The 27,992-nt window shown below is 40.2% G+C and overlaps 1 protein-coding gene across 1 annotated transcript in view; it reads right to left on the bottom strand.

The window, feature by feature from the left end:
- The window catches only part of LOC126161364 (dynein axonemal heavy chain 7), a 1,035,864-nt gene that overhangs the window by 103,016 nt on the left and 904,856 nt on the right, over positions 1 to 27,992 (bottom strand). Inside the window, exon 56 of the mRNA XM_049917134.1 lies at positions 3,908 to 4,064. Coding sequence (XP_049773091.1) covers positions 3,908 to 4,064 — 157 coding nt within the window. The remainder of the gene's footprint in view (positions 1 to 3,907; positions 4,065 to 27,992) is intronic.

The following is a 27,992-nucleotide window of genomic DNA, read 5'->3' as shown; positions in this document are numbered from 1 at the left end:
TTTAATAATTATTTTGTAAACAGTGTAGATAGTATATTGACTACGATACCTGATAGTAAACATGATCCTAGCAAGTATTTGGATGTTGCCTATAAAAACCAAAATGCTATGGAAAATGTGTTTTATTTTGAACACATTTGTGAAGAAGATGTACACTCTGTCATTCTTTCTCTTAGCAAAAGTGATTCACTGGATATTTACAATATCAGCTCTAAAATATTGAAACTTAGTAATCATAATATAGCAGAGGTTCTCTGTCACATCACAAACTACTGCTTTGATGAAAGTTGTTTCCCTGAAAAATTAAAAGTAACTAAAGTAATCCCAGTCCACAAAAAAGGTGACAATAATTTGCCTAGCAATTATAGGCCAGTTTCTCTTGTACCTCTTTTGTCCAAGGTCATTGAGAAATTAAAGAGTATTCAAATAATCAGTTTTCTAGATTCTCATCAATTACTTTCAAATAGCCAGTTTGGGTTTAGGAAAAATCTATCAACATGTGATGCTGTTATGAGCTACATATGTAACTGTGTTGAAGCAAAAGAAGAAAAATTTATTGTAAGTACAAAGTTTTTTCATTTATCAAAAGCATTTTACACTGTGTGCCACAACACTCTGCTGCTGAAATTAAAAACTGCAGGTTTCTCAGTCTCTGCTGTTAAAATTATTCAGTCATACTTATCTAATAGATCTCAAACTGTTTACTTCAATAACAAATATTCAAGGTCCTTTTTTATTTTTATTTTTTTTTTTTTGCCCGTTAACCATGGTGTTCCTCAAGGGTCAATCTTGGGCCCTCTCTTGTTATATATTATATACACTCCTGGAAATTGAATTAAGAACACCGTGAATTCATTGTCCCAGGAAGGGGAAACTTTATTGACACATTCCTGGGGTCAGATACATCACATGATCACACTGACAGAACCACAGGCACATAGACACAGGCAACAGAGCATGCACAATGTCGGCACTAGTACAGTGTATATCCACCTTTCGCAGCAATGCAGGCTGCTATTCGCCCATGGAGACGATCGTAGAGATGCTGGATGTAGTCCTGTGGAACGGCTTGCCATGCCATTTCCACCTGGTGCCTCAGTTGGACCAGCGTTCGTGCTGGACGTGCAGACCGCGTGAGACGACGCTTCATCCAGTCCCAAACATGCTCAATGGGGGACAGATCCGGAGATCTTGCTGGCCAGGGTAGTTGACTTACACCTTCTAGAGCACGTTGGGTGGCACGGGACACATGCGGATGTGCATTGTCCTGTTGGAACAGCAAGTTCCCTTGCCGGTCTAGGAATGGTAGAATGATGGGTTCGATGACGGTTTGGATGTACCGTGCACTATTCAGTGTCCCCTCGACGATCACCAGTGGTGTATGGCCAGTGTAGGAGATCGCTCCCCACACCATTATGCCGGGTGTTGGCCATGTGTGCCTCGGTCGTATGCAGTCCTGATTGTGGTGCTCACCTGCATGGCGCCAAACACGCATACGACCATCATTGGCACCAAGGCAGAAGCGACTCTCATCGCTGAAGACGACACGTCTCCATTCGTCCCTCCATTCACGCCTGTCGCAACACCACTGGAGGCGGGCTGCACGATGTTGGGGCGTGAGCGGAAGACGGCCTAACGGTGTGCGGGACTGTAGCCCAGCTTCATGGAGACGGTTGCGAATGGTCCTCGCCGATACCCCAGAAGCAACAGTGTCCCTAATTTGCTGGGAAGTGGCGGTGCGGTCCCCTACGGCACTGCGTAGGATCCTACGGTCTTGGCGTGCATCCGTGCGTCGCTGCGGTCCGGTTCCAGGTTGACGGGCACGTGCACCTTCCGCCGACCACTGGCGACAACATCGATGTACTGTGGAGACCTCACGCCCCACGTGTTGAGCAATTCGGCGGTACGTCCACCCGGCCTCCCGCATGCCCACTATACGCTCTCGCTCAAAGTCCGTCAACTGCACATATGGTTCATGTCCACGCTGTCGCGGCATGCTACCAGTGTTAAAGACTGCGATGGAGCTCCGTATGCCACGGCAAACTGGCTGACACTGACGGCGGCGGTGCACAAATGCTGCGCAGCTAGCGCCATTCGACGGCCAACACCGCGGTTCCTGGTGTGTCCGCTGTGCCGTGCATGTGATCAGTGCTTGTACAGCCCTCTTGCAGTGCGCGGAGCAAGTATGGTGGGTCTGACACACCGGTGTCAATGTGTTCTTTTTTCCATTTCCAGGAGTGTATGAATGACCTACCTAGCAATGTAATAGATGATACTAAAAACTGTTACTTGCATGCAGATGATATCAGTTTAAGTGTTACAGTGCCTAGGAACAATAACGTAAGTAACTGTACCTCACTCAAGGTAGATATACTTTCTGACTGGTGCAATGCCAATAGCCTGTCTATGAACATAAATAAAACACAGGAATTAAACATTTCTTATAACAGTAGAATCACCTTAGAGACAGTTCCTGTAAAGTTTCTTGGCACTGTTTTGCAAAATAATTTAGGCTGGCAGGCACATGTGAATTATTTAACACCAAAAATTTCTAAAGGAATATTTATGCTCAGAAAATTACAAGCAACAGTAGATGAGAAAATTTTGCTTTCTGTCTATTACAGTTATATTCACTCTCATTTGACGTATGGGACAATCTTGTGGGGAAATAATTTCTACTCAAAATGCTTATTTACAGCCCAGAAAAAAGCTGTCAGACTGATACGTAAAGTACCACCTAGAACTCACTGTAGAGAATTATTTATTAAACTTAGTATTATGACCTTGCTATGTATATACATATTTCAATGTCTCTTGTACATTAAAAAGAACTTATCTGGTTTTGATCTGAATTCTGATGTACATAGTTATAACACATGACACTGTAATGATGTAAGAAAAGACTACTGCTCATATACCAAAACTCTAAACAGCTTCAAATACACATCTGTAAAGCTATTTAATAAACAACCAGAGTCAGTTAAGAGACTGGAGCTGAAAAAATTTAAGATATTTGTACGAACTTTATTAATTCAAAATAGTTTTTATACAATGGAAGATTTCTGTGAGCATAATTTCTAACATAGATTAATTATTTGTGTATCTATTACCATTGTTGTTTGTACATTTATTGACGTTCCTTATACAAGCTTTGCATCTCTGTAAATGTTTTGTTTTTGGGCAATAAAAATCAATCAATCATACAGATGGCCACAGTAATAACTAACATGAAATATCAGGTGGTGCATCTACAATGATCAGTCTGTTCATCCTGACTTCACTGCAACGCTCAAAATTACTGCATATCACCATCAACACTACACACTGTTTGCTTGTATCATGGTAACACAGAGACTGTGTGTGCAGCAATCACCATGTGTCTTCTTCCATGATGATTTGTCAGCCCTCTTTCTGCCAGTTGCCAATAATGGTAGCACTGCCTATGTATCTTATCCTCTGTGACTGCACCACACTACATTAAATCTGGACCATGTGGGTGACTGACAGCACACAACTGGCCACAACAACACAACACTGCTATCAAGTTATATGCCTAACGTGGCCTTTCTCTGGTATTTTTTTTCTGGCTCACAGCCCATGGACAAATAAAGATTTGAAGTGAATACTGTGTTATTATGGCTAGCAAAAGTAACAATACAATAGTCCATATTTATCAGAACTGAAAGAGTTATGCAACACAGGTTGCAGAACTTTTTATGGATTTGGGATGCTGTTTTGAAGATGCTAATTCCATGGATCTGTTCTTAAAACTTTCAGGCTAGGTAATGTGCCCAGAAAGTGTTATGGGTCATCCTGTACTTTAATAGTAAATTTTTGGTCACCCATTTGAGCTGCAAAAGTTTGGTATTACATCTGTGACTCATTGAAATTGAAAAAGGTCCATTACCTGTTGGGTCAAATGGATAAAAATCTTCTTCAAGAAGTTCTTTGCAGTAAAACTTGGCAAGAATAGTGTTGAGACATCGTCGATCCCAGTCATCGGTAACACGACCCCCATAATTGCATTCTCCAGTTAAGTAACGAAGAGCATCATACTGCACATCCTGCAAATAATGAAAACAAAAATTTTACTATTTATTACAAATACATGTTCTGTTTTATGTGTGCCACATCACATTCACATCATATAACACTGTTGTCATTGTTAGAAGAAGTGCTTATGAAAGTGTAATTTCATGATGTGTCCATACATTGCAATGTTTCCTTGACATTCTCTGCTTTGAATCTGTTGACTTCTCATAGTTTGCAGCTGCTCCATAACTATATTTATATCTTCACTATGCCAGTGTAAGTCATTCCAGCTTTGTTTTCTTGGCAGTTCTTCAACATACTGCTGATTCTCATAAATAAACAGGATCAGTTTCTTCAGCAACAGTCTCCATTTATTCTTATATAATCATAGAGTAAATCCTTCTACACAAAACTCTCATGGCTTATCTTATCCAGACATTACATAAGAGTGACTTGAATCAAAACTACAATCTTCTACTGTTTCTTCATGGAACACTCCAAGCATTGTTTTCCTGAGTTCTTTTACTCTGGGCTTGTCACACTACCCCAAGCTGGGAAGACAGTGCATGGAGTGTGCACAGATGGCAACACAGATACTTCATCTCATGGAGTTACTGCAACACCATCCCGCCTTGAAGGCATGCAGCATCCCTCAGTGTACTCACAATATGCCATAATTCATAACAACATTCCAAAACACTTGTGCTCTCCTAAATACTGAATAATTATATCACTTATAGTTCATGAGCATCAATTGTTACATTGTCATAGCGTTATTCATCACTCTACTGTAGTGGTATGTAACATCAAATGTTCCCCCACTCAGACGAATGCTCTCGTAACAAGTTACCTAAGCTTAACTGGTAACATAACCAGTGCTATACATAACAAATTTCTTTAGCAAGTATGTTTAATATCTTACATACATATCTGCCAACTTCTAGAGAGTATAATAGTAATATATTTATTTTGTTTTGTTTGTGCATAATGTTTTATAGTACTTCTTTCCCATAGTCCAACTACCTAGACAGACAGCTTGTTTTTAACAAGTTTATAGTTAGTTTTTATTTATTCATATACTGCATAGATATACAACAATTTCTTAACAAAGGTTATATTTATTTTTTACTCACTCATATATTTATTATTTTTTGTATCTTCTAATGCTTTGTGCCCTTCTTGTCCATAGCATTTATCTTCATTTCACAACACCACCTTTTTTAAATCTAAGTATAAGAGAAAAGTTCTTTACAATAAGTAGTTTATGCTATTATCACAACTTCTGCCAGCTGCTTCATATATCTTATTTTAATTTCATCTCATTTGATCAATATGAATATACAGTTGGAGCTTCAATTTGAGTATCTAGTAACGTTTGAGTTTTGTTTTCTATTATTTTTCTATCTTACAATGTTTAGTATAAAAACTCAGACACTTTTTCCATTTTTCATAATTCCCTAAACTACTATAACTAACAGGCTAGTACACCTCAAGTTTTTAATAAGCTTCAAAATCTTTAACTTTCTTAAAACTATTTTACTTGCAGTGACTAGTTTCAGAAATGACTCCCATTATCAAATCACCATCTTCATAATAATGTGATACAGCTGTTCATTAACAGACAAGGTATCATTGCACTGGTCTACCCATCCACTTTTCCTCTGTATGATGATTCAACTGAGAATTGGGAAGCTTACAAAAAAAGACTCATATAGCATTTTTTGGCTTTTGGTGTGAGAGACTTGAATTTATGCGAAGCCTTATTTCTCTCGTGGTTTCCACCTAAGGTGTATCAATTACTGTGTCAGCTTCCCCTTTGCAAGAACGAGCAGCTCTTACTTTTGAGCACATGTGCAGTTTACAGTTAATCTACCATTGAAAATGAATACATTTCATAGCGGCATGAATTGAATTCTACCGATGCCACAAGAAACCAGACCAGTCATACAGGGTCAGGTCTGGGCAGCCAAACTTCATGACCTTAGCCATAAGTGTCAAATCATTACTGGAGCCCTTAGTGACTCTGATGCAGACCCTGTAGTACCTGACAAAATTATCTATTTGGCTCCGGACAAGGAAGTGTGCCAGAAGGCTTTACTCTGTGAAAACGCATGTTGTCAGAAGTTTTGCAAATGGAATAATTTTTTGAAGCTTCTCAGGCAATGGATGACCAAATTGAATGTGGGGTGATGTGACAGTTGTGTCACAAAGTGTCCCCCCCCACTAGGACAACAGATAGCTTGCATGAGGGAGAGGCAGTCATTGTAGTAAAGATGTGGGCCCAGTGCCAAGCAGACCAAGGCTGGTCCAAGCAGTCACAGCACCAGCACCAGTGTTCTCTGTTAACATCTTGTCATTTCTGTTTTGTCAAGCATAAACAATGGGCATGCCCTAAGCACTACACTACTTGTAATGCTTGCCAGAGGAAAGGCCACCTTGCCTCCATGTGCTATTCGCCAAAGGTTACTCAGGATATGGACATGGACATAAACTGTGTGACTCCAATGCTTGTGCCTTCTCCCAAGTTGTTTACTGAGTTAAGTGCTTTTCACCAAATGCTCCAGCTACAGATTAACACATGTGCTGCAATGATGTTATTGAATTCTCAAACCTATGTGAGTTTAGGCTTGCTATCATTGACACCAATCACACAGAAGCTGGTCAGTTTTAACAAACAGAACAGTGCACTGTTGGGACAATTTACAGCATCTACCTCTTACAGATCAATGGTTCATTCTGTTACATTTTTGGTGGTTGCTGATGCCGGTGCCAGTGTTGAGAACTTGTTTGGGATGGATGCATTTCAGGTATTTGGATTTTCTATCAATGACACAGTTCACCTTGTATCTGATCAGGTACCTCATTCACAACTGGAGAAACTGTGTGAGGAGCCTTTGACTTGTTTTAGGAAGCCTTAGGGTGTGCTACAAATTTTGCTGCTCATATTTCTTTGAATCCACGTCTTGGCCTTGCTTTTGTCATGAGCGTCCTATCCTTCTCGCCCTGAAAGATCATGTGAAAGCAGAACTGGACAGAATTCAATCTCGAGGGATGGTGCAACCTATTATGACTAGTGAATGGTCATCCCCACTTGCTGCATTTCAGAAATTTGAGAAACTTCATCTCTGTGGCGAGTTCAGTATGACTGTCAATGGTCAGTTGATCGTAGTTACATATCCTCTCCTACCTGGAGGAACTACTGGCAAAACATGTGGAGGCCAGTACTTTTCTTTGTCTGAAGCATATCTGCAGCTTCCTGTGCACAAAGAATCTTGGCAGGTTCTGGGTCTGAATACTTTTTGGGCTCTATGAACATTTGTGCCTTGTTTTTCATGTGGCTAATGCCACTGCTATTTTCCAATGATTTTTAGAGCAACTGACTATGCCTGTCCTGGGTTGTATTAATTGTTTGGATGATGATTGTTATTGGCTCTTCCATGGTGATCACTTGAAAAGTTTGTGCACTTCTTTTTCTGTCTTATAGTCCACAGGCTTATAGCAAAACCTTGTGAAATCTCAGTTTTTTCAATCTTCCACTGTTTATTTGGGATCTTGCAGGATGGGGTTCAACCAAATTCAGGGAAGACAGCCTTCTACCATAAATTCCTGCCACTCTGAAGCAATTCTGGACATGTTGGGTGTCACATTATCCTGTTGGAATTGCCCAAGTCTGTTGGAATGCACAATGACATGAATGGATGCAGGTGATCAGACAGGATTCTTACGTAAGTGTCACCTGTCATAGTCGTATCTAGACTTATCATGGGTCCTATATCACTCCAAGTGCATGTGCCCCACATCATTACAGAGGTGGCCACAACAACCCACCTGTTGCATGCCTTGTTATGCAGGAATGTACCTTTTTTGCTGGCGCCTAGATTGTGAATGTGCTTTTCAAGTATTGAATCCAAACTCCTCTCGGCTCCTTGTTTAGCAAAACAGCACACAGTTTTGGTGACTGACACCTCATAGTATGGCTTCAGTACAGTTCTAGCACACCAATATGCCAACAGCTCTGAACAATATGTTCCTTTCACCTCTAAATCCCTCACTCCGGCCCAGCAGCATTACTCTTGGGTGGGTAAAGTGACTCTTGTCACAGTCTATGCTCTCCAGAAATTTCATGTTTTCTTGTATGGCTCCAAGTTTCACCTTATTACTGATCATAATACTTTAGTTTCCTTGTTTAACTGTCACACTGGCTTGCCTGACGTAGCAGCACTTTGCCCATAATGCTGGGTACTGTTCTTGTCTTGCTACAGTTACGAAAACCATTTTTGACCTACATCTTAATATGTCAATGCAGACATCTTGTACCGCCTGCCTGTGGGTCCTGATCCCAGCTTCGATCATACAGACACAGGTCATGGTTGAGGGTTTGCCAATTATGAGCTCATGCATAACAGCTGCCATTGTTGCCAACCTGGCTCTCTGCCAGGTTGTTTGATTTGTTCAACAGGGTTGGCCAGATAAACCACTGGGTCAGGCTTCGACCCCCTGCACAACTAATTTTCCTTGCGGTGTTGACTCTTTATTTTTGAGAACTTGTTTGGGATGGTGTTTTGCTGTTGTCCACGGAAGATCTCTCTCCCAAAGCAGTCATTCCAGCCACATTACAGACGTTTTATGCCTTCTACAATAGGACCATGAGGAGTTTTGTGCACTAAACTGTTAGCTAGGAGACATGTTTTTTGGTCAGGGATTGATGCAAAAATTTTCTGTTTTGTCACAGCTTGTGAGCAGTGTGCCCAGGCAACTCCAAGGGTGTCTGTCCCCTGGCTCGCTTCACACCAGCCATGAGGACATATTCATGTAGACTTCACAGGTCCCTACTTGAAATCCTATTGTCTCTTGGTTGTGCATGCATTTTCCCAGTTTCCTTGCATTCTCTGGAGGGCATTGATGTCAGCTGATGTCACAATTCATATGTATTTGAGGGTTTTTTCTATTGAGGGCTTTCTTTGTGCCTTAGTATCTGATAATAGGCCCCAGTTCATTTATCAAATCTTTCAATTGTTTTGTTCCTGTCACAGCATCTGTCATGTTATGACTCCAAAATTCCACCCTCAATCAAATGGCAAGGTGGGACAAATAGTGTGTATATTCAAGTCCCAAATGAAAACCTGGTTGTGGATTCTTAGCCAGCTTAGCTGCTTTCTGAGCACCTATCTCTTCATGGCTACGGGGAAAGCAGCCACACACACTTTTCCATCTTCTGCCGCCCGCACTGCTCCCTCTGCAGTTGGGTTCATCTGGCCACTTTGCTCTGGAATCACCAGTGTGGGTGCGAGGGTTTGTTCACCAGTCCAAGTGGATACCAGTCATTCAAGTCTGTCACTGAGGATGCCATCTTCATGACTTCTGTACAACTGATGGCCTGTTGGCACACCACTTTGTTCAGTTGCAACTCCACTTGTTGCTGGAAGCTTGTGGTTCACGGATGTGGTACCCATCACCACAGACCATCCCACAGCCTTCTGCCACTGCTGTGGAGGTGCCCTTGCCCCATTGGCCACTTCCTGCACTTGCGGCACCCTGCAGTTCCAGCTTCCTGGTGCTGGGTACAAGTCCGTCTGCTGTTCCAGTTGGGCCACCTCCACTGGCCCCCTCACCATGATCACCTCAGCCATAATCATCAATGGGTCTTGCCCCATCTCCTTCACACTGAGACCTGCCTGTTGATGATGATGATGCAGAGATGGTGATGGCAAGCTTCTCTCCAGTGCTGTCATCGGGCACTGTGCAGGCCCACCAACCTTGGCCATGCCCGCATCCTCGCACATTCCAGCCCTAGGCTCTGGTGCCATTCAGCACTTTGCCCTGACCCGCCATTGGCACTGTTAGCTCTGCTCCAGATTAATGGATGTGTCTCTTGTTGGGGCACCAGCATCTCTTCTGTTGCCTGGGCAACCTCTTCTCATGAAGGAGGGGTGTGTTGTATCATGTTACTAGTGCATGTGAGTGTGAGTGCACATAATGTAGTGTTGCTGCATATGTGTACTTAAATCAACTGCCAACTGCATCAGTGCAGGCCAGCAGCTAGATGCTGCTTGTAGGAAGTGTGCACATGGCACAATCTCCCCTGCGCCATCTACCAGTGAAATGAAATGTTGTGTGGCGAGGGCCTCCCGGAGGGTAGACCTGATCACCTGGTGCAAGTCTTTTGAGACAATGCCACTTCGGCAACTTGCGTGTCAATGAGTATGAAATGATAATGATGAAGATGCTAAGGCAGAGCCCAGTGATATACCACGTGACAGTGAGGATTGCCTGAAAGGTATTTCTGTGTAGTGTTTGTATGTTTGTGTGACCTGAAATCCCCCCCCCCCTCCCCCCACATATGTACCATGGACCTTGCTGTTGGTGTGGAGGTTTGCTTGCTGCAGCAATACAGATAGCCATACCATAGGTGCAAGCGCAATGAATGGGTATCTGTTGAGAGGTCAGACAAACGTGTGGTTCCTGAAGATGGGCAGTAGCCTTTTCAGTAGTTGCAGGGGCAACCGGCTGGATGATTGACTGATCTGGTCTTGTAACATCAACCAAACCAGCGTTGCTGTGCTGGTACTGCAAACGGCTGGAAGCAAGGGGAACTACAGCCATAATTTTTTCTGAGAACATGCAGCTCTACTGTATGGTTTAATGATGATGGCACTTCTTGGGCAAAATATTCTGGAGGTAAAATAGACCCCCATTTGGATCTCCAGGTCAGGAGTACTTAGGAGGATTTTGTTATCAGGAGAAACAAAACTGGTGTTCTACCAATCAGAACGTGGAATGTCAGATCCCTTAATTGGGCAAGTAGGTCAGAAAGTTTAAAAAAGCAAATGGATAGGTAGGTATAGTGGGAATTAGCGAAGTTCGGTCGCAGGAGGAACATGACTTCCGGTTAGGTAAACACAGGGTTATAAATACAAAATCAAATAGAGGTAATGCACAAGTAGGTTTAATAATGACTAAAAATGTAGGAATGTAAAAGGTGTACAAGTACGCTTCTGCCATTTGCCGATTGGTGGTGTCAACGGTAAGTAGCGGTCGAAAGAAACAGATTGCAGATGTCAAGCAGTTAGCTTGGACCTTGGTCAACGAAACCTCATTCAAACATTAGTCAATTTGTGTCTGCATCATAAACTTGTTCTTGATTGAAAATGTCAGTTTACGAGCCTAATTCTCGTCATTTGCAGGAGGTGTTACTGTTTCCCCCCCCCCTATATGAAGAAAACAGCAGCTGAGTTTCATCAAATGCTCTCAAGTACATATGGTAAGGATCCTACTAGTGAAAGAATATATCATGAGTGGTTTCAATGCTTCAAGAATGGTGATTTTAATGTCGTACATTGGTATAGTGATGGAAGAGAGAATGTTTTCGAAGTTGCAGAATTGGAGACACTGCTGAGTGAAGACTTGCATCAAACTCAAGAATAATTGGCATGATTAGTGGAACAGACACAGCAAGCCATTTCAAAATGTCTCAAGGCTATGTGCATGATTCAGAAAGAGGAACTTGGGTCCTGTGTGAGCTGAAACCAAGAGACATTGAATGGTGTTTGTGTGTTTGTGAACAGTTGCTTCAGAGGTAAAACTGGAAGAGATTTCTGCATCGCATTGTGAGTGGGAACAAGAAATGGGTTCATTACAATAACCCTAAAAGCAAAAAATCATGGGGATATCCCAGCCATGCTTCCATGTTGATGGTTGAACTGAATATTCATGGCTCCAAGATCATTCTCTGAATTTCGTGGGACCAGCTCAGCATCATGTTCTATGAGGTGTTAAAACCAAGTGAAACAGTCATAGGTGCTCATTATTGAATGCAATTAATGCGTTTCAGCAGAGCATTAAAAGACAAATGGCCACAGTACAGCGAGAGGCACGATGGATTGGTTTTGCAGCATGACAACGCTCAACCGCATGTTGCAAAAGAGGTCAAAACGTACTTGGAAATGTTAAAATGGGAAGTCCTACCCCACCCACTGTATTCTCCACACATTGCTCCCCCTGACTATGACCTGTTCCAATCAATGGAGCATGGCCTGGCTGACCAACACTTCTGATCTCATGAAGAAGTCACAAATTGAATCGATCCATGGATTGCTTCAAAAGATGAACAATTTTTTCGACGCGGTGTTTGTACACTGCCCAAAAGATGGGAGAAAGTAGTGGCCAGTGATGGAAAATACTTTGAATGATACATATGTAACTAATTTGTTTCATTAAAGCCTCAAATATTGGGCAAAAACGGCAGAAGCAAAGTTGTACACCTTGTAGATAAGTTGCTATGAACAGCATAGTGAACACACTATTGTAGCCAAGACAAGACACAAAACCCACACCCACCACAGTAGTACAAGCTTATATGCCAACCAGTTCCATATGTGAGGAAGAGATTGAGGGATTGTATGATAAGATAAGAGAAATTATTCAGATAGTTAAGGGAACCAGTGTCAACACTAGTGGCTGTTACAGCACCATTGTTGGAGGTGTGACCCCTTTTTTTGCCACATGCCATCAAAAGATACTGTGAGGTCATGACTGCCATCATTTTCTTTCACTGCTCCTTCCACAGCTACCTGAATTGATTTTTGTGTTACATCTTCAACTGCAGTTCCTAGTACATAGTTGTAAGCATCAAACTTCGAAGGTACACTTGGAAGATTTAGAACACCACATAGCATATCACCAGCTGCTTTGCCCTTACCAATTGCTCACAATCCATAAACTAACCTAATATTTACACTATTAAGTTTAGTTTTCTTGCAGCCATTATTTGCAGTTATTGAAACAGAACTTGGAAACTTACAACTGTACTTACAAACAGTGCATATTAAATTAAACTGGGCAGCCAGGCCAACACGGGATTCTACTTTCAGAGAAACATTTCCTTGACATTTTTTGCAGCACACATTTGTCTTCAAGAGCTTTGCACAATATACTTGTATCAATGAGTTCAAAAACTTCTTTCCTTTTATCAAGTAAATGATATTTCTCTTCCAAATCTCATAGTTTTTTATGAGAAGCACTGTTTTCATTTGGAGTAAGTTTGTTCGGCAAATCAGTAGTAAGTGACCATACATTTTCCAACAGTGATTATGAAGAACTGCTTTGCTTTGCTAATGAATCATCATCTCTTTCCTTTTGCCAGTTCACAAGATTTTTAAACACTTTTACTCTAGCTCTAGGCATTTTCACTGTGAAAAATGAAGCACTAAATACGAAATAACTCAACAACAACAACTTTTTTATAGCACACTGTTTACAAACAATCCCATCACAAAGTCAAAGAGTAACTTGAGTAAACCAGAGTGAAACATTTTCAGACAAATAGTATATAAAGAGTTGCTGCAAAGCGGGATATTTGGATTCATGTCACATAAATGTACTGCCAAAAAGTTTATGGTCAGCCATGAGAGATGTGTATAACTAAAGCGCAATACCCGATCTGACAAATCTATAAAAATAAAATAGTTATAATTCTAGTAGAGCTATGTATGACACATCATTTTAAAGAGGAAACATGGTGGAATATAATATGTCAATAAAACAAAAATTGATTTTTTAACCCAAAATCCAATTCCGTATCCCCTTAAGACCAGGTTGGTGATAAGAACTGACATATTGTAATGATAATTCCCACCTACAGAATTCTGAGACACTTGTGTCGGGGAAAGAATCCAGATGACATGTGTGATGTAACAGGAACTGCGGTCACAACAGTCAGGTTGTAGAGTACGGTCTGGAACAGGATACTGTGTTATGCCTGTGTATACCCTTTGTCTATGCCCTTTCATCTTAACTGATAACTTGGTGGTCTCATGAGGAAGGGCAAACAATATTTACATAACAGCTGGTACATGAAATGGTGGCTCTACCTTTGACAGTATACATTTTGGCAGTTACAGGGTGGTACAGGTGGTGGTAGGAAGGTGCATAGGACAAGTCTTACAGCAGGGATGGTCACAGGGGTAGGAGTAGTAGGGTAGGTGACGCACTTTCACTCATGACACGTGTAATTTCGGAAAGCATGTGTCCATATAGTTCACAGGCCCGCTTATAGAGCCACCTGGGTCAGCCACCTTGTGCACTCTGTTGAGCCACCAAAGAGTCAGCATTATTTAAGTGATCACAAATGAGTTGTCAGCCTATTCTTTACACTGTATTACTGTTGTTCAGTCAATGTGTTCAGTGCTATGCACAACCTGTATCTTACGTGTCATTCTATAAAATACCATGTTGGCAATGAGTGAGGGCTACATTTCCTCTGTGTGTTAGTGTCAGTGTTAAGTCACCCAACAATTTCATAAAATAGATACTTCAACGTATCATTGCCCAGCAGCAAGCTGCTGTGGAACAACACCAGGTGTCTCAGTGAAACCATTCCCCTTTCTGCCATACCTCGAATTGGCTGAAGATTGTGTCTCCTAATAGACATGATTATGCCAACATATCCAAGTTTTTAGCATGTGTGATGCAAACTTGCATGGAGCTTTCTTTCTTTCCTGGCTTTCACCAAATCAATCAGTTGTTGTGCCAACTTGTGCCTCTGCAAGAAGCAGCCATCTTAGCATTTGATGAAATGTGCTAGCTTCTCTCAACCTATCACTGTGACAGAACGCATGTCACTGCAACACACAGAATTTTACCATAGTCAGGAACACCCAAATCTATCTTACAAAGCCTGGGCTGCAGAATTATATGGGCTGAGCCATTGTAAATTTGTCACTAGTACCCATCACAAATCCTACATGACCACATGGTGCCTGATGTTATTATTCATGTGGCCCTAGATAGGGAAGTCTGTGAAAAAAACACTTCAATGTGAGAATCTGACACTTGCAAATGTGCTCATCATAGCACAGTCCTTTGAAGTGTTTTGGACCTCAAGCGATCAGATTGCTACGTGAGTGGAGGTAATAGAGGTTACTCAGTTAATCCCTGATAGGTAGACTGCAACTGTTTCAGATGATAAGGAACTCATTGCAGTGATACAACCTTCAACTCAGCATTGCACGGGGCAGTGTCAGTTATGGCCACACCAGCAAAAGGCTGTATCACAGCAGTGGCCCTGTGGCTCTCTTCCGTATTGTTTGTACTTCTTCATTCAACATAAGCATGCTGTGTGCTCTAAGTGTTGTGCAGTTTGCAACAAGTGTTGAAAACAAGGCCACATTTCATCATTGTGTAACCCCTCTTCAAACATTGTGGAAACAGTAGTATTGGTGGTCATAAACTGTAACTCTACAATGACTGTTTCCAGAACAAAATGTTTATTGACTTATGTGTGCTTAATAAACTGCTAAAAAGGCAAGTGCACACAGTGTAGCGGATCCACCTGCATGCTGATTGGCTGCTCCTGTACTCAATGGCTGCTTCCATAGAACCCACTCACTGATTGGCGGCTTATCTTTCTTTGTTATGAAACTTCAGCGCCGATTGGCTGTATCATCACTACACTGTAAACCACCATTGATTTCACTTTTCAAACTTCACAAGTCCTTGGTTATTGTGGTTACGTGTAATACACCTCACCCACCAGGGCACCACATGTAGCGGTTCCACCTGCTTTATTTATTTCATTGATCATTTGTTGCCCTCGGTGTCGACATACTGCGTTGTTGCACTGGCTGAAAAATGGGGTTTGTAATTTGGACACTGACTATGTGAAATAATGGAGCTGACATATACACAATTGCATTTCATTGTCTTTTACTTTCACTTTTTCACATATCCCCCCATATACACCTTTATATGGTCAGTACACTATTGTTTAACTTTAGATAAGCTTCATTAATAGTTAGCAGGTGAACCATCCACATATTGCTCCAATGTTTACTGCTGAACATCCATGAGCAGTAAAAGCATAACCACATAATTCACAGTTTTTGAAGAATAAGAATCAGTCACTGTCATTGTTTTTGCATGTGGCCTAATTGTTTAACACTTATTACACTGTTAAGTTCAAGCATTGTTTTTGTTCTAACCTGCACAGGTTACTTGTCTGAAACTCGGCCGTGGACTGACTGACTCATGACCAAAAATCGGGCCCTTATATATATCATCACAATAATAGGTACTGAATCTACACATTGTGCAAAGTTAAATTTACAGAAATTACAATTAAATTTAACTCCTTAAATTAACTGAATACATCAAAAAATTGGTTCTTTTTAACAGTTTCTTCTACTACAAGAATTAAGCCGAATTATTTGTTTAAATCATGAAATTAACAAATATAAGTACGCAAACAATACTTTTGACAAAGCTATTAATTACTTTAGAATTAATTAAGGGCCGGCTTTGTTAACAAGTTTTTGAAGAGAGCTAAATAGATACTTTATGATTACTAGCGTTTTGCCTTCCATATGTTTATAATAATTACAGAATTTATTTTTTGTTTACAAGTCAAGAATAGAATTTAAGTTACGAAACAATTTATGACTTCACCCTATAACAAAAGATACTAACTAGGAATACTCAAAATAAATTAGAAAATCAGTTACATATGTAAAACTATGCACAAAATTTGATCTGGTGCTATATTCTCTAAAACTGAGGGCCAGTCTTTCTCTTTTATGAAAATGCAGATTATATTCACTTATGTTAATGCTAATTAGTTAAAATTGAAAAAAAAAAAAAATACAAATTTAAGTAGGCAGATGACAAAACAAGAGAGGAAATAAAATTATCCCAGTTTGCTTTGTCACAACAGGAGCTGCAGTGACTTCAGTAAAATCACAACCTCGGCTGCCCTCCCCTCACACAGACTTCACAGAAGTTGGTTAGCTACAGTAAACAGCAGATTCTGATCCTAGGTCACTTCTCCATTCCTATCTCTAACAGATCTGTTGTTTACCCTCTCACCTTCCATGTTGTGGATCATTTCCATACCGTAGACCTATTGGGGTTAGATCCATTTAATGCTTTCAGTTTCTCCATTGCCGAAGATTTAAATTTAATGTCAGATCAGAGTCCCTCTACCCTGATTTTTCATCTCTCTCTTCCTGGGCAAGGCTGTGCCATGAGTTTTCAAGCTCACATTACCATGAAAGAGTCCACCAGCTCAATTTTTTGCCCCCCCCCCCCCCCCCTCCCCGGTGTGACAGATGCCTGTCACATTGTGCAACTCTGTCAAGGTTGAATTAGACTGTTTGACATTACTCAATTCATTTGGCTTATTTCTTCCAGTGAATGGGCTACACCCTGGTCACTGTTAAGAAGCCAATGGGTAAGCTTGTAGTGCCTCGAGAATTTTGGTGTAAATTCTAGAAACACTAGGCCTTCAACCATCTCGAACACCCAATATTTTAGGTACTAGTGTGGGAGAGTGAGAACGTTTCTACCAATCCACGTGTTTCTATGTGCAGATCAGAAGTTTGTTATAAGAAAACTGTAAGAGGGGTGAATCACTGATGATGACACGTGTTTGCCGCACAGCACTACTGAAGACATGAGGAGAACTCAATGAATAATTGTGTCATATTCTTTGATGTGTTAGTGTCTGTGGTGATTGTAGAAAAGACTATTGAACAGTTGAATATAGAGTGCTATGCACTTTCATGCATTGGACTCGCTTGAGACTTTTAAATTATTTCATGTCTTGGCTATAAATGAAACAAGACACATATATGCTATTTGAATATGTCTAAATGAGGCTAACGTGTAAGGAACAAGTTAGCTTGCAGAAGTTATTATCTGTGAAAGTTGAAAATATAAAGTGATGGAACTGAAAAGTATTATACAAGTACCAGAATTATATCGAGGATAGAGAAGTATTTTTATAAATTCCCTTAACCAGCGATAGTGTTTGGAGAAGAAACTTGTGGGAGATTGACATAGCTGATTACCCAGAGAAGAAAATTGGCTACACACAACGTGCAAGTTAAGTGAATTGAGAGACATGTGTGCCTTCCAACCTAATACCACACTGTCTCTTATCCTCCGAAAACATTAGAATGTGGCAACCTAAGTGACAGGACCTGAAGAAAATGGGGATTTAAAAACAGAAACAGAAAGAAGATATTAGGTGTTGCCATAGCAACCAGGCCTAACAAGATACAAGAACTCTTTCCAGAAATTGTATAGAGTCCAATAAACAACTGGAAGAAAGTTGTGAGTGCAACGCTGTAAAACATGTGGGAAAGTAATATCGAAGAAAACTGGAGAGAAGACCTCAACTTTTTGACTAAGAAGATCAGGTTTGGAGAGTATGCAGTCTTCACCCACGTACATCACGCCGATGCCGATGCAGTAACCAGTCACCAACGCCGACTGCACCAGCTGCTGCTCATCAGTGCTGACTCCGCATCTGCTCACCGATGATGACGCTGAAACCAACATCCAAAGCTGCCAGTGCTAGTGCTGCCCTCTGGTGCTGATTACACATTCACTCACCAACACAGCTAGAACACTACGCCAGATGAGCGAAAAATAATTTTTTGATAAAAGTTGAGGGGATGAGTGAATAATAAACTTTTAGTGCAGTTATTGTACTCAGTGGTGAATTTTCTTTTAGATTATTACTAGGTCTAAGATCAATATAATTATGGATCAAGAACAGCAAAAACTTCAGGACCAGCCATGGCCATGACAGTGAATATGGACATGCCAGACTGGACTGAAGTAGCAAATTTAGTCAAAGGACTACCGTATTTACTCGAATCTAAGCCGCACTTTTTTTTCCAGTTTTTGTAATCCAAAAAACCGCCTGCGGCTTAGAATCGAGTGCAAAGTAGGCGGAAGTTCTGAAAAATGTTGGTAGGTGCCATCACAACTAACTTGTGCCGTCGAATATATGTAGCGCTTCACAGGCATGCTTTGCAGGCACGAAGATAAATACTGGCGCCAAAACCTCTGTGTCAGTAAATAAAAAAAAATAAAAAAAATAAAAAAGTTGGAAGGCAAGATGTTTTTCTCCACCCCGGGTTTAGACCACTGCATTTTCATACATTACCTAACGAAGTAAATACAAATTTTGTATTGTTGATCTTTGAATGTAGCAGCATTTCAATGTACTACGAAAATCCAACTGGCAAGACTGTTTGGGATGTTGTCAATATGGCCAACTCTACGTTTTGAATTTTTTCCTATCTGTGAGAAGAGATGGTTGCTAATAGGAACTTTTATGAATTTTGAATCACATGCAGTGGGCTTATTCTCTTCACCATAAGAATAATACGAATATAAACATTTTGCCATGTATTCTTTCGTGTTTGCTGCTATCTCATTTAAATCCTGTCTGCCTCATAAACTACGAAACTAGAGTGAGACAACAGCAAACGTGGAAGAATATACATCTCATGTCATGTTTATATTCGTATTATTCTTATGTCTAATAGTGATACAGTCAGAAATGAAGCACGGCAACTGACTAGGTTTTTAAATCTAAGATGACTCTAATTTCTGTGCAGAATGTAATGTACTAAAGAGGCGTCTGCAAAGATTTTCAAATGGAGAAAAATTTTTGCTAAACTATCGCTGAGAACATCTTCTATCATACGCAGTCTATTATTTGGTTCTTGTTGATCATTATCCAAGAAAGCAGCAGTGTAAGTAACAACAAATTGCAGTCTCTTGCCACTGTTTCGCTAATGAGACAGTAGCGTGCACAAAAGCAAGCCATGCCGCTAGCGGCGACAGGCCGTAAACACTCATTATCAGAATGTGACAAACAATGCATGACACAGTACAGTAATGCATCTTCAGCTTAGAGTGACGTAAACACCTACAACAAAGAGAACGGCACTTATCAGATCAAAGAAAAATAAGCAATCGATTCAAACCAGACGAAGGACGTGAAAAAGGAAGGGTACCCTTATAAATAGGGTCGGAGCACCTGACACACAGCAATGGCTACCTGGTAAAGCTTAACTGCTAAGCTTACGACTCAAACCAAGTGTCTCATATTACAATGGACGAACTTTGTTTTGATTTGGAGGTGTGGTCTAAAACTTTTCTCTCCCCTTGAATTTCGAATCTCAAATTTCAGGTGTGGCTTAGATTCGGGAAATTTTTTTTTTCTTTGATTTCAGGTCTCATTTTTCAGGTGCGGCTTAGATTCGAGTGCGGCTTAGATTCGAGTAAATACGGTAAGTCTTAAGTTAGACTCAGTAAATACTCAACTAAATGCTAGATTAGATGACCAAAGTGCTAAGTTGGATGACCAGAAGGCTGATTCAGCCATTCTGAGCGAAAAATTAAATGCTCAGAATTGAGTCCTAAGGAGAGAAGTAGGTTTAGTACATTCTCGTGTAAATGCTCAGAGTAAAACCTTCAACAGTCAAGCAGTGAATGTAGTTCTATTAAAGACTGAATTTGACTCTTTAAATGATAAGGTAGAAAATCTGTAGTTAGATATAAAGAGAGAACTCACTAATTCTTTGAATACTCATGTTAAACAACTATTTACTGAATTTAACCAGAGACAAGATGAGCAACTTCAGGATTTAACTAAAAAAATTAGAATTTGACAATGAAGATAAATGTAACAATGTAGAAACAGAACTTGCCAAAAAATTAGGATCATTTCAAAGTGTATGCAATGTTACCTTCAATGTTGTAAATCAGAGGTTGCGCACACTGAAGAAGAGTATTGAGAAACAAGATAAGCTAATTCCTTTTGTCCAATCACAAATTGCAGGTGTCAACACTAGGGTTGATACCGTGGAAAGAGATTTTCAAGAGAAACTAGCAACCTCAGATACCTTAAATATAAGCAATCTGGAGGACAAAAAGAAGAGTTAATAGACAGAAAAGTGGCCGATAGGGTAACCCCTAACAACGTTTCTTCAGATTTAGCTTTGGAACTTAATGATATGAAGAAAGGCTTAGATAGTTTATGGAAAGAATACAAACTTAACCAGGATAAGGTAGACAAAAAAGTGACTTCTTCTAATATGGTGTTAACCAGTGAGGCAATAACTGATCTACGATGGGGGACAAATTCAGGGCTATCCAGGCAGTTTCCAAAATTTAAGCCAGATGGAGATATACACCCAACACATATACTGAAACAGTTTAATCAAGCCTTGCCAAAAAACAGGGAAGACTCAAAAGAGATCGAATTCGCAGTAGGGTACCTTTTAGGAGAGGCTTCAGAATGGGGCACTGTGAACCACTGTGAACATTGAGAATTCGTTGTCCTGGGCCGACTTCCAGAAAAAGTTTAAGGAGAGGTATTGGTCAGCAAGCGCCCAAGAAAAAATTATTATCTGATTTGTGGGACCCAAAGTATTATAACAGTACGTGGGGAACAATGCGAAGGTATTTTGACTGGCATTTGACATGGGCAAAGTACTTAGATAAACCCATGGAAGAAGAAGGGTAAGTTAGGATCTTAATAAGGCGATTACCTATATATGCTAGGAATGATATATTATGTAGTGGGTGGAAGACTGTAGAAGAATTGTTATCCTTTGTAGATGCACTTGATGCCCTAAACAAAGACAGGAATGAGAACATATATCAAAGTGAAAGTCAGAATTTCCAAAGAAATAACAATAGTAGTAATAGTAATTATAAGAGACATGAAGCTAATCTAGTTAGAGTACACCAATGTAGTCAGAATAGTGGTAATGAAAGTTATCAAAGGAAACATTCACCTTCAAATATAGGCCCAGTAAAGTTGCAGAAAATTGTACCTTGCAGCAATAGAGAACAAAGTGGAAATGTAATACCCTGATTTGGTAACCAGCTGGTGATTACAAACAATGAGGAAAACTTTATGCGATCTGGATCCAGGGCCAGGGCCCAGGTCATAGAACTACATTAGGAGGCCTAGCTTATAATAAATATGTGTGCTTTATGCATAAAGTACCAAGCAAAGAATGGTTGTTGCTAGAAGAACCTAGCTTAACTAACGTTAATCCACAACCAATTATAGTTGGAAACATAGAAGAGTTTGAAGCTGAAGTGTCATTTACTTCTAATGGTTTCTTTAACACACTATGAACTAAACATAACTTACGGCTATTACTGGTAACAGGAGTGTACATAGTAGATATTACTGAGACCAAAAGTGAAGTTGTGGAACATGAGACCCAAGTGAACTGCATCATTGGGAATGTACCATTTCATCAGACACCTTTGGTAGTGGAAAATATCAATAGAGGTGTGTCATTTGGCATAGACTGGCTATCAGAATTTAATGTCATATTGAGTTTTGAGGAAAATTTTCTTTATTTTGGAATAGGTGACGATAAATATTGTGTAAAGTTTGTGACAGACCACTATAAAGGTAAAGAGAAAACTGAGAATCAGTGTTTACAATTAACAGTAACAGCGCAATTGTCACCAGATACTGAAAACGTAAATAATGCTTCACACTGAGATAACATACGAAACAAAGTAAATGAATCCCCAAGTTAACCAATGATGAAAAATTGGATTTATCTGAAATTCTATTGGAACATGAAATGGTATTTTCTGATAGTCTTAGTGACTATGTATGTAAATTTAAGGTCAAAGATAATACTCCATTTTTTTTTTTTTTTTTTTTTTTTAGACCCTATCCAATACAGGTAAGCCTGAAAGAAGCAGTTAAGGAAGAAATAGATGAGTGAAAATAAAATAACAAACATAGTACAAGTGTTACGAATAATCCTTTAGTAGTGGTAAAAAAGGCTACAGGAGGTGTGCGGTTAGTACTGGATGCACGCACTTTGAATAAGCATATAGAGATGGAATGAGACAGACCAATTAACATCGATGAATTACTGTCCAAATTTGAGAAAGCACAGTATTTTAGCACGATGGATCTGGCTTCTGGGTATTGGCAAATTCAGTAACATCATGATTCAAAGAAGTGTACAGCATTTCTATTTGATGGCAAATCATATCATTTTAATGTGTTACCATTTGGACTAAATATCTCAGTATCTGTGTTTATACGTGCTCTGGAAGAGGCATTAGGAAGGGAATGGTTAAGAGAATTAATAATATATGTCGATGATATCCTTATAATATCCGCTACATGGGAATAACATTGTAAAACCTTAAGAAAAACCCTGAAAAAATTTAAAGAAAAGGGTATTACAGTAAAATTATCTAAATCGCATTTTGTGAGGCAAAAGCTTAAGTTTTCAGGTCATATTGTAAGAGTGCTGGGAATTAAACCCAATCTGGAACATATAAAGGCCATTAAGGAGTGTTCACCCACTAGAAACATAAGACAATTGAAGGGATTTGTTGGAATGGCCAGATATTATAGACAATATATATGAAGCCAAGAGCTGAATGACCCAAGACTTCTGCATTAATTATGGAAGCGAATACCGTGGAGTTGGGACCAAGAGGCTAATGATACATTTGAAAATGTGGAAAAAGCACAGGTAGAATCACCTATACTACACCATCTGGTTATGGGTGAGCTATTTAAAATTTAAACAGATGCATCTGACTATGGTACAGCAGCAGAACTTTTTCAAGAAGAATGGGGTCTGGAAAGTACAAATCATGGATCTATAGCTTTTGCTAGCCGAAGTCTTAACAAACATGAATTAAACTATACGGCTACAGAGAAATAACTATTAGCGGTAGTATGGAGTATCCAAAAATTTCAAACATTAGTATGGGGGTCAGAGATCCATGTATATATGGATCATCAAGCTCTATCATTTTTAATGAGTAGTCACTTATTACATAGTAGACTAATGCAGTGGACATTGTTCCTACAGCAATGTGGCATTAAAATACAGTATGTAAAAGGTTCTGAGAATATTGTACCTGACACTTTGTCTAGATGACCAGTAGATATGAAAGACCTAAAATGTACAGAAGGACCTGGCGTAACTTTTGCGATTAATTTTATGACGGTAGAATATCCACACAACAGGGTACAAGAAATGGCTCAAAGAATAAACAACAATATCCATCATGATTCCTATTTTACAGAAATATATGCTATGTGTAATTGAAAACCTTTACCTCCTAATCAAGCAGAGAAATGGAAAATTATAGGGCAATATTTATTTTGGAGAGACAGTATAACATCTGGACGGTGGCATTTATGCATCCCGAAGTTGATGGAGGATGAAATTGTGTGGTATGTCCATACAGGGTATGGATACTTTGGAATAAAAGAGTGTAGCCCACACGAACAAGTTCTATTATTTTAAAAAGTTGGGACATAAGGTAGCATCTTTAATTAGAACTTGTGAAACCTGCTAGAAAGTATAAGAGTGTAACACTCATGTTAGATACAAAATGTATACAATCATTCCTAAGGCATTACATGATCTTACAGCAGTGGACTTCTTCGGACCAATTCCGAAAGGAAAAGGAGGACTGGCACACATTTTTGTTCTCTTACAGTGTTGGTCTAAGTATGTTAAGTTGTATCCTATTAAAAAAGCAAAACACCAACAGTGATACACTGTTTGCAACAATACTTTATTGAGGTGGGCAAACCAAAACGATTCCTCTTCGATAATGGACCACAATTTGTTAGTTACGACTTCAAAGAATTCTTAGTGTGGGATGATATTCTTCAGGTATTAATCTTCAACTATAATCTGTCTTCTAACCCCTGTGAAAGGGTTATGAAAGAAGTTGGGAAATTATGCTGTACATACTGCCATGAAAAACGTACATCATGGACAATGAAAGTTAAAGACTTTGAGCTTATTTTAAATGAATTACCACATTTATCAACTAGATTAACATCTTTCGAAGTAACAGGTAAACCTTTTGTGGAAGCACCCCTTATTAAATATTTTACTTGGCCACAACAACCTACTGTTGACTACCAACTTAATCAAACAATAGTTTCTAAAAACTTAATTAAAATAGCACAACAATGAGTGAGCAAATATAACGAGAAGGCTGTCGAACCAAAGTATAACATTAATGACCTAGTCTTAGTAAAACAGCATCTTCAGAGCTCTGCCCTGAAGAAAGAAATACATAAATGTTTTCAAAAGTATGAGGGACCTTACCAAATGCAAACAGTGGTACACCCCAAGCTTTAGTTTTAGTTGATCCTCTAACAGGATCATAAAAAGGAAAATACAATGTAAAAGACATAAAATTGTATATCTCCCAGGGACGTTAATGTTCTGTGTTAATGAGCAGAGTGATAACCGTTGGATCCCTTGCTGTTTTCAGTGTTCCTTCTGTATTATTTTTCCCTTCAAATCTTAAACTATTCTGTAATCTGTTCTTGCATTCTTATACTATCCTATTATCCTATTGCTTCTGCATCCTTGTCTTTACTTGGCTGACAAGCAATGGCTGCTGAAAGTCATTCATATCAAGATCATATTGCTTCTTGTAGTAATAGCAATAAGTGACTGTATCACTATTCATGATCTCAAATGAGTTACATGGGCTTCTGGTCCACGCTATGTAATTAATGTGATAAATTTTGTTGTTGTATCAAATCAGGAGTGAGGCATCTATTAATGTTTTCATAATATGCTCCTTAGAAGCAGTAGGATTCCGATTTGATATATCTGCAATTACATCCAGAACGGTCTGTGTTCTCAGTACTTAGTTGTTAGTGTCCGATAAGTATTAAGTCGCCTGCACACTCCGATCTAGTCAGCGTTGGTCTCGAATCCCAGAATCAGGCACCCACTACTTTTTGAAGATTGATTTGTCAGAAGCATACCTCCAGCTCACCTTGGATGAGGCCCCTAGGTGCCTTCTCATTGTCAATACACCTTTTGCGCTATACCAATATAAAAGCTTTCCTTTTGGTGTCCACAACTTTTCACCATTTTTTAGAACAGCTGGGAGTCTCTGTACCTGGCTGCATTGATTACCTTGACAATACTGTTGTTTTGGATTCTTCTACTGAGGACCACCTTTGCAATATCTGATTACTGTTTTCTGCGGGTCTCAATTTTGCTGAATCCCAATTTTTTTCATCACCAATTGACTGCCTAAGTTTTGAGGTTTCTCACACAGGAGTCAAGCCGTTGCATCACCATGCTGATGCAGTTACGGCTTTCCTGTGGCTGACCTGCAGGAACTGCAGGCATTTCCAGGTAAAGTTGTGTACCACCATAAGTTTTTACTGGATGCATCCACTGTTGCTCAATGACTGAATGCACTTGTGCATAAACGCGTGCCTTTTTTCAGGTCCACAGCTTGCAACAAAGTGTTCGCTTTGTGTAAATCTAAGATTCAAACTGCCCCATGTCTGGCTACTTTGAAGCTGAGTCAGCATCTCATGTTGCCTACAGAAGCCTCTCAGCACAGTCTTGGCATGGTGCTGGTGCACAAATATGTGGACCGGTCCGAATGACCCTTTGCTTATATTTCTAAGACTTTAACTCCCACTCAGCAGCGGTATTCTCATACTGAAAAGGAGGCCTTAGTGGTTGTGTTCACCCTCGAGAAATTTCATATCTTCTTGTATGGTCCTAACTTCCATTTCTTCATAGATCACAAGCTGTTGGTTGCTCTTTTTAACCCTGTGGTTTCCATGCTGGACAAAGCAGCACATCGTTTGCAGCAATGGGCTCTCTCTCACTCCTGTTATCATTACCAGGTCCATTACTGGCTAACATCACAACAAGTGAATGCCAATGCCTTATCTCTTCTTCTGATGGGGCTGGACCCTGTGTTCAATCAGAATAAGCTCCTTTGTTTCTATTGAGATACTGATAACCAGAATGCCATTGAAGGTTTTCCCATCACTAGTGCCGCAATAGCATTGGGTATTGTTGTGGATCTCGTACTTAGTTGGGTCCTCTCTTTTGTGCAGTACAGCTGGCCAGAAAGACCCTGGGGCCATGTCTTGGATCCCTTGCATAATTACTTCTCCTTCCAGCATCACCTTTCTGTGTCAGATGTGGTTCTTTTGCTAGTTATGGAGGACGCTGCTCCCCGGGTTGTGATTTCTGCTTCCTTACACTATAATGTACTGCAGCCTCTGCATGTCAGTCGTTGGGTGACCTCTGCAACCATGGGTTTCACATGTTGGCATGTGTATTGGACATGAACAGATGGGGACATTATGCATCTTATCACCACAGGCATCTTTTTTCCGCTGGATGATGCCACAGTGCCCATGGGAGCATCTACATTTCGATTTTAGACTGTTTTCTGAGTTCGTACCATATCACTCCAGTGAAGGACAAGAGCCCAGTGGAGCTGCTGCATAGATGCCAGCCACAGACCCTCCTTCACCTGCTGCATCCAACACGATGGTTTTGGTTGGGTATGCCTGTTTGGGCCCATGGCTTTGTCATCTGCAGTCCTGATGGGTGGACATCCCATCACTTCGACCAGCTGTCACTGTGCATGGAACGGCCTGCTCCAGAGGGCCCATCGCCTTCCCCACCCCTGCCATCACAATGATGCCTGTTTCTGTGTCACAGACAGTCTGGTTTGCGCTCCAGAGGTGGTTGCTGCTTGGCAGATAGGTGTCTGGGGTTCCTGCCTTTGACCCCACTCCTCGACTGTCATCACTGATGCCACCTCCACTGCACCTGACACCACCTCTGTTTCTGGGTCATAAGAAGCTGTTGTATCCAATGCCCCTCCCCCCTCCCGATACCTCCAGTGCCAACCAAACACCTTCACAGGGACATTGCTATTGAAATGCCATTGAATTGAACTGAATTGAATTGAATTTTATTTGATCCTGTAAGATTACATTGTGTACAGTAAATTTACGTGTAATATAGGACATGTCAAAGTATTAACATTCTTTATCACTTATTTTTCTACACCTTTAGCTTACATTTTTACATCACTGATAATGAGTAACAATATATACAAATTTAATGGCATAAGTATTCTGCAACACTGTAAAACTCTTTTTCAATGAGATAGTCTTTAAGTTTCTTTGGAAAGTCATTGTGAAGTACACTATCTTGCAGGGTTTTGGGCAGACTTCTTAGTAGTCTGATACCAGAGTACTGGGGTCCTTTTTCTAGAATTGCCAGTCGGTGGGGTATGCTCCGTACTTCATTCTTCTTTCTTGTATTGTGGGTGTGTACACTAGCATTTGTAATCCA

This window comes from Schistocerca cancellata, chromosome 2 (assembly GCF_023864275.1).
Source record: "Schistocerca cancellata isolate TAMUIC-IGC-003103 chromosome 2, iqSchCanc2.1, whole genome shotgun sequence".
Classification (NCBI taxonomy): Eukaryota; Metazoa; Arthropoda; class Insecta; order Orthoptera; family Acrididae; genus Schistocerca; species Schistocerca cancellata.
This window is presented reverse-complemented; position numbering and strand designations above follow the sequence as displayed.